The sequence below is a fragment of the Citrus sinensis genome, chromosome 3 (genome assembly GCF_022201045.2).
Source record: "Citrus sinensis cultivar Valencia sweet orange chromosome 3, DVS_A1.0, whole genome shotgun sequence".
Taxonomy (NCBI): domain Eukaryota; kingdom Viridiplantae; phylum Streptophyta; class Magnoliopsida; order Sapindales; family Rutaceae; genus Citrus; species Citrus sinensis.
In genome coordinates, this window is record NC_068558.1 from 13,983,458 (window position 1) to 13,991,120 (window position 7,663).

Genomic DNA, 7,663 nt, shown 5'->3' on the forward strand with positions numbered 1-7,663 from the left:
TTTGTTTTTGTTTTTGTTTTCATTCTCGTTAAAACGACGCCTTTTTTCAAAAGGCAAAATTCTCACGTTTAACGGTTTAAGGCAAAAGCAATACCAGAAGCCCAGAACCCATCTGTTTTCTCTTCCTCTTCGTTTCACCACACTAGAATTTTGAGTACAATTCTTACACAGTTCATTTCTCTCAAAACCTAGTTGCCAACACAAACAAACCGCTTACTTCACTTCAAAAAACTTGTTGTAACCAACAACTTGCTTCTGTTGCTGCGGCTGTTGTCGTTGCTGCAGTGGTCTTGAGTTCGCAGATTCAGAAGAAGCAAGTCCAATGGATAGCTCTAAGTCGAGAATTTCTTGATAATGGGTGCTGCTATGCATCATTTCTTCGTTATTATTAATAGTCTAATTGTTGAAATTATTATGGTTATGAATTTGGTTGGGAGGGCGGTGAGAGAACGAAAAAAACAAAAACGACTTCATTCACAGTAAATCAGAACAAAAAAAAAAATTCAAGCAGAAACAGTGCCGTTAAGAGAACGAAGAAAAAGAAGAAGTAAGGGTTCAGCTGGGTTAAAGAAAGAAGAAGAAGAAGGTTGCCATTTGCAAACCAAAACGACTTCGTTGAAAGCGAATAAGAACAAATAAAAAAATTAAAGTAGAAACGTCGTCGTTCAATAGCGCTTGAAAACAAAAAAAAAATTAAGAGCCGAAACGGTATGGTTTCGGAATTTGACCCAGGGCAAACATCATTTTCCTTGTGTTAATATATGATATGTATCACATGCTTCATTGTAGAGTTGTATCATGAAAAAAAGAAAACCAAAAAAATGACAAAAAACCTAAATAAGATAATTAAGAGCAAACAGCCAAAATCAGCACAGGTAAGCATAATCCCATTACTCCTGCGATAAACTGGCGACCATGGAGTCTTTGTTGACAGAGATCACTGAGCAAGCAGTGTGTGAGTGATAATTACCAGTTAGTAATTACTTCATATTTAAGAGCGCGCAAAAATGCAGTACTCAATTCCATGCTCTAACACAAGACTCAATTTTGAGCCATACACAACACACATTTCAAGTCACCGTCTAACACGAACTCAACTGCAACTAAGATCCCAATCCATTTCATCTTCCAAAAGCTCAGATCAGCTTATACTAAGATCCCAATCCCAATTCCAATCACGTTTACATGTAAAACCCATTTGGAATTCACCCATCACTCATCCTCGAAACCCCGAAAACACCAATTTTAGACTCACTAACTTTGGCCCTCTTCATTGCGGCATTTCATCGAACACCGCTGACGCTAATAACAGCCGGAGTTTTCGGGAATGGATTGAGTTAATTGGTGAATTGATATCAACTGCCTTTCCGATATGGGTATCTTTGGGTTGCTTATTGGGTTTGGTCAAGCCAAGTTCCTTCAACTGGGTCCAGCCAAAATGGACAATTATTGGCCTTACTCTCACCATGCTCGGTATGGGAATGACTCTCACTCTTGATGATCTTCGTGGCGCTTTGGCCATGCCCAAGGAAATCATTTCTGGCTTTGTGCTTCAGTATTCGGTTTGTGTTTTTCTTCATTGCATTAATTATATTCAAAATTTATTCAACTGCAAAATGCTTAGATCTTTTATATGAATAAACGTGTGGTAGAATCATGATGAAACGTATATGGTTATCTAAAATACATGTGGTGAGTACTATGCTCAAGTAATTTCACAAAATTTTCTATGCTGAAGAGTTTTGATCTTACGATACATAATATAAAATCGTTATGTGTAAAAGTAAGAATGTATTATGACACATGAATGAATGAGCAACCGTAAAATTATTAAGACTGATGATAAATATTAAAATGTGTTAAGAAAAGACTGTGATGTAGATTGTCAGAGAATATAATGCTTCGTGTTTTGACCCTTAACCAAATCCACGTCATTGGTTTAATGGAGGCCCTACAACTACTCAATCCAACACATCCCATTCTCTGTTTGTTACCTTCAATCTCAATTATCAACAATTTACCTCATTTCAGTGAAAACAGCTTGTATAAATAAATATGTGAAGACTTTGCATATGATACATGAAGACAACAGGAGGGTTTCATTTCTGATAATTGAACAATAAAAGGAAAAGAAGAGAGAGAGAGAGAGAGAGGAAGAAGAATATGAGCACTTGAAACTTTACTGATATTAGTGTATCTATGTATACACTTGGTGTCCATCTGCCTGGCGAAATGCCACGTGTTTCCTGCCTCCCATAGATTTTAGGCTTTTGCAAGAGCACCTCTTTCAAACTCGACTTCGCATGGTGGGTCCATGGGCCTTCATGGTTTTCAAAAGAAAAGCCTATATCTACGCATTCGGAGGTTGTGAATTTAGGAATAGTGATACTGTAAACTTTATATGTATTTTAGAATCACTTTCACTCAACTCCCAATATATATTTGTTTTCCATAGCTTCAACAGCATTTTGGATATTTGAGGCTTTTCTCTATCTGTTCATTCTAGACTGAAGCTATGAAGAACCGGTTTTGCACTATAAGCAACAATTGTCAATTAGTTGACAAATGATGTTCACTTTCAGTCAACGTAACCATGTATTGAAATTTTTATACTAACTTAGATGACAATGGGTGACTGATTGCAGGTGATGCCAATATCAGGATTTCTTGTTAGTAAGCTCTTGAATCTACCATCTCATTATGCAGCTGGTTTAATATTGGTTGGGTGTTGCCCTGGTGGTAAGTACATCTGTTATTCTCTGAATATGGACTTGGCTACTTCATCACTATCCACATTTTGATAGTTTTGTTATCTCTTGGATGCAGGTACAGCAAGCAACATTGTCACTTACATTGCACGGTATGTGAATCTACGTAAACAAAATTATTTCCTCCTCTTCTGTTCTTATGCCTGCCAAAATCAGATGACCTGATGGTCTATTTGTTTTCCAGTGGAAATGTAGCACTTTCAGTGTTGATGACAGCCGCAAGCACTCTCTCTGCTGTGGTCAGTTAGCTAATTTTTCTTACTTATCCAATGCTGTCTTCCTTTAGATCATTTTTAGGACGGGACTATGTTAATGTTGATGTCGATCCAATAACAGGAATAAATTTACTGTTCTATAATTTCCTTAACATTAAAGTTTCAAATACTTTTCTTTTGTGATGCGTACAAGTAGTCATGTTGCTTGCCAACTATTTGGTTCAGTTTTCTGGAAAGAGGGTTGGAGTTGGTATAGTGCAGTTAAACTTTTGTTCTCTCAAAATTACCACTCACCGATATTATATTAAATCTTCTCTTCCCATTTCATTTTTCAGGTCATGACCCCCTTCCTTACAGCCAAACTTGCTGGACAATATGTTGCAGTAGATGCTATGGGTTTGTTTATGTCCACATTGCAAGTGAGCTCTCCTGCTGAAATACTGTTTTCTAACTGTTGTTGTTTGCAGTAAACTACAATTATTAATTGTGCCATGTCCTCAGGTTGTGCTTCTTCCTGTACTGGGCGGTGCATTTCTAAATCAATATTTCCATAGCTTGGTTAAGTTTGTCTCTCCCTTGATGCCACCCATTGCTGTGGGAACCGTTGCAATTCTTTGTGGCAATGCAATTGCTCAGAGTGCTTCTGCAATCCTTACGTCTGGTCCGCAAGTGGCGCTAGCAGCATTTCTTCTTCATGCATCTGGTTTTTTCTTTGGATATGTACTTGCAAGGATGCTCGGGATTGATGTGGCATCTTGTCGAACCATCTCTATTGAGGTTGGGATGCAGGTAATTGTTATTATGTATAGTTCAATTTCTAAGACAGAGAAGCTCCTTGTTTCATCTAGAAGTGATCCTTCACAGCGTTCCACATCAATAATTGAATATAGAAGAGCAAATGCATATGGCTGTGTGTTGAAAACAAAATGAACTCTCATATTTTGATCATGGTTCTGGGGCCTGCTGGCAATTATTCTGAGTTAAATCAGATAACACTTTCATAGAGGAGCCAGCCCCTTCTATTTTTATTTAATTTTTGTTAAGCTTATTTTAATGATTTCATGTACCAGAACTCGGTGCTTGGAGTCGTTCTTGCCTCTCAGCACTTTGGAAGCCCAATGGCAGCAGTACCATGTGCAGTTTCTAGCGTCTGTCATTCAATCTTTGGAAGCGTCTTAGCAGGAATTTGGAGACGCTCTACACCCAAGTAAATGCAGGATTGAAACAATATATCAAAATTGTGTAGTGTAGCTGTAGAAATAAGTTTGAACCTTAACCAGTATGTACTTGAGATGTTAAAAATATTACCACTGGATAACTGATTGACAATGTTGGTTCCTAAAGTAGATGTAGTTCAATTCAAAGCAATCCCGGTTCTGAAGCTGATCTGGTACTGGTAAATGCTTTAATGAAGAGAGATTGGACGTTACGTGCTGTAATTTGTTGTTAAAGAAAGTTAAGATGCCTTACAAGTCTGAAGGGAGCCACCATTGTGCCATGACGTTATAAGTTATAACATATATTCATCGATGCATTATGGCCCATTTCCCCTTTCTTTAGAAACAAAATTTAAGGTCTTATGAGACTCGGTCCCTCTTTCAGAAATGCATTTGGTATAGCTAGAAATGTTTTTAAATTTACTAGTAATATAAAGAAATGCATTTGGTACAAGTAGATTTTTTTTTTTAAAATTTATTAACTAAAATTTATAGAAACATGAAATTATTATCACTCAACTTTGCCAATGGTATACTTCTTACAGTAAAATGGATAATTTCCTCTATATTGATACTCTATATAGAAATAACTTTCATGTAATCATAAAAAATTTTAATGCCAACTTGGGTCAATTACAAATAAGAATAAATTTTACATTGCAATAAATTATAAATTTTCTAGATCCTTTAAAGAACTTATTTGTCCATAATAATAATTATCCATATATTGCAAAAAATATATATTATATTATATTAAAGGTTCAAGATGAAATAAAATATTTTTACAAAGTTATTTTAGACAATGATTTATTCTTTAAACCTTTAAAGTGAATTTCTATATTCCCAACAGTACACAAATATATGTACTATTTTTTAATACACACACAGTAGTCACACCCAAACACATACTATATTAATTAATTATCAATGTATAGCGTACTTTACTTCTATATCACTTAAAGAATAATTTAAGGCATAATAATCATTTTTATAATTACACCTCTATATAATTATAACCTACTCATAGTAATAAAATTATTAGTTTGATTCTAATATTATAATTACAGAGAGATTTCACTGCAGTAACAACTAACAATGTTATTTAAATATACATATTTTATTTAACTATACATATTTGACTCGCTAGCATCTGATGAAAAGATCCATCCCCGCGCCCGCCTAAAATAACCCAAAGTCGTCCAATCTTTTGGCGGCTTTTGTTCGTAGAAGTTTCAACTTTTAAAAGACGAAAAGATCCAAACCCGCCAAATTCAAAAACCCCAAACGATTCCTCAGATCCCGCCACGCTACCGGCCACCCTCACTGTTTCAAAAGAATCAACAACCCAAATGAAATCTTTCACAAACAAAAAATCAAAACCTCAAAAACTTTCTTTCACTTTACACAAATCAACAAAATGAATACCAAATTCGAAGCCTTGCCCCCTCTCAAGAGATTCAGGCTCATGCAACAGCAACGAGAAGAACAAGAAGGAGGACAACAGCATCATCAACAGAAAATTCAAGAATCCGATGAATCCATAGCCAAAAACCTTTGCCTCCCGGCGAAGAAGAGAAAATATTGCTTCTACCCACCACCATTACCTTCATCTGATTCTCCGGCAACCAGGACCGTGGGCGCCGGCGGCGGTATCGGTTCATTCACTACATATTCCTTGCCGGCCAAGAAAAGGGTATGGGCAATTCAACCCGATTTGTCATTTCTTGATCTCAATGTTGAGTGGAAGCCGCCGTCGTTCATAGAAACCAAAGACGAGTGCATTCAAGAACAAGAAGAAATCCAACAAGAAGAAGAGGATGATGGGATTCTGTGTACAGTATGTCAAAGCACGGACGGGGACTCGAAAGACCCCATTGTTTTTTGCGACGGGTGTGATCTAATGGTGCACGCCACTTGCTACGGCAACCCACTTGTTAAAGAAATCCCAGATGGGGACTGGTTCTGCGCCCAATGCTTGGCTGCTAACGATGAGAATCGGGCGTTTTCTTGTTGTCTGTGTCCTGTTGGTGGCGGAGCAATGAAGCCTACTAAAGATGGTCTATGGGCCCACGTGGTGTGTGCAGTGTTGGTGCCAGAGGTGTTCTTTGAGGATCCGGAAGGGAGAGAAGGGATTGATTGCTCAAAGGTGCCTAAGACGAGGAGGGAGAAGAGGTGTTATATTTGTAAGAGTAAAAGGGGATGTTCTGTTGAATGTTCTGAGCCTAAGTGTTGCCTTTCTTTTCATGTCACCTGTGGGTTGAGCGAGGATCTTTGTATTGAGTATAGGGAAGGGAAGAAGGGTGGTGCTGTTGTTGCTGGCTTCTGTAAAGATCATACCGAGATATGGAAGAAGGTAAAGTAAATATTTGCTAAATATGTGGTTTTTTTTTCCCAAGTATGATGATTTGTTAGTGATGGTTCTGTTAATGGATTTTGTTTTCTTTATGCAGCAACAGCAGACGGGTAAGTACAAGATTGTGGCCAGAGATGATTGCAAGAAATGAGTAGCTTTTTGGGGGCCGATATATTCAACAATGGGTTTGTCCCTCTATCAAAATTTATGATCTCTGATTGTAACCTTTGTTTTTAGATGATAATTATGCTTATATTGGATTAGTTGAAATAAAGCCTTTGGGTATTAGCCGTTGGTTTGGCAAGCTTGGTACAGAGGTGCCATTCAAATCCTTTTGGCAACTGATCTCTTATTTATCAGATAAAATGGGTGATCATAACTTGAAAAGTAGCATTTGTGCTTTAATTCAAACGGACGGGTAAAGTTTTATTGTTGGTTCATCTGAGATGACCTGTGTTTATATACTTCTCTTATTTTTCTAAGATAAGATGAAAGGCTTGTGAAATTGAAATTTAAATTTGGGTTCAAATCAATGACTTTGCTGAAATAACTACATTCTTGGTAAAGCAAACTTTGTTTGCATGTTTCTGATTAAGGTACTTGATGAAGGATTCTCAGAAGTAGCTGCTTATGAACAGCTTTAATGGTGATTAGGGTAGAATATTGAGTGATTTCACTCATAACTAGATCGTGTTATTCTGATGGTTGAAGCTAATTTTATCTTTTGCTGAGAGTTTTGCACGAGCAATATTTGCCTTTTGCTAACAGCTCTGTGTACATTGCAATACCAAACATTCTAGAGAAGATAAAATAACAAAGTTAGGTTACTGTATAATAGCAATGCTACCAAAGTTGGGTTAGCAAATCTCTCTCTCTCTCTCTTTTCTTTTTCTGAATAAGCCACAAAGTTGGGCACAAATTCATGCAACACTAGACAATTGTCAATTTACTTGAAAATTGAATTGAAATGCTTAAAAAATTACATGTCTCATCATGTGAGTCATGTATGATAAGACATGTACTTCAACTTTATTGCAAATCTGAGGGATATATTCTCATTTGTAAAACTTAAATTGTCAACTTTTTCTAGCGCACTATAAATTCGAATCA

At 36.7% G+C, this 7,663-nt stretch overlaps 2 protein-coding genes across 2 annotated transcripts; both read left to right on the forward strand.

The window, feature by feature from the left end:
* The first annotated feature begins 800 nt into the window (after window positions 1-800).
* LOC102617572 (probable sodium/metabolite cotransporter BASS1, chloroplastic) lies at window positions 801-4,458 on the forward strand. The gene is made up of 7 exons (XM_006477747.4): window positions 801-1,562; window positions 2,646-2,739; window positions 2,827-2,860; window positions 2,953-3,007; window positions 3,319-3,402; window positions 3,485-3,772; window positions 4,054-4,458. The coding sequence occupies exons 1-7, from the start codon at window positions 1,008-1,010 to the stop codon at window positions 4,192-4,194; spliced, it is 1,251 nt and encodes a 416-aa protein (XP_006477810.2). The 5' UTR covers window positions 801-1,007; the 3' UTR covers window positions 4,195-4,458.
* A 978-nt stretch (window positions 4,459-5,436) lies between these two features.
* On the forward strand, window positions 5,437-7,268 carry LOC102617284 (uncharacterized). Its single transcript, XM_006477746.3, has 2 exons — window positions 5,437-6,553; window positions 6,651-7,268. The coding sequence occupies exons 1-2, from the start codon at window positions 5,618-5,620 to the stop codon at window positions 6,702-6,704; spliced, it is 990 nt and encodes a 329-aa protein (XP_006477809.2). The 5' UTR covers window positions 5,437-5,617; the 3' UTR covers window positions 6,705-7,268.
* The last annotated feature ends 395 nt before the right edge of the window (window positions 7,269-7,663 follow it).

Coding starts and splice junctions, on each gene's coding strand:
- LOC102617572 (XM_006477747.4), top strand. CDS start 1,008: ATGCAGTACTCAATTCCATGCTCTAACACAAGACTCAATTTTGAGCCA. Junction 2,740..2,826: donor GGTTGGGTGTTGCCCTGGTG/GTAAGTACATCT, acceptor TCTTGGATGCAG/GTACAGCAAGCAACATTGTC. Junction 3,773..4,053: donor CTATTGAGGTTGGGATGCAG/GTAATTGTTATT, acceptor TTCATGTACCAG/AACTCGGTGCTTGGAGTCGT.
- LOC102617284 (XM_006477746.3), top strand. CDS start 5,618: ATGAATACCAAATTCGAAGCCTTGCCCCCTCTCAAGAGATTCAGGCTC. Junction 6,554..6,650: donor ATACCGAGATATGGAAGAAG/GTAAAGTAAATA, acceptor TTCTTTATGCAG/CAACAGCAGACGGGTAAGTA.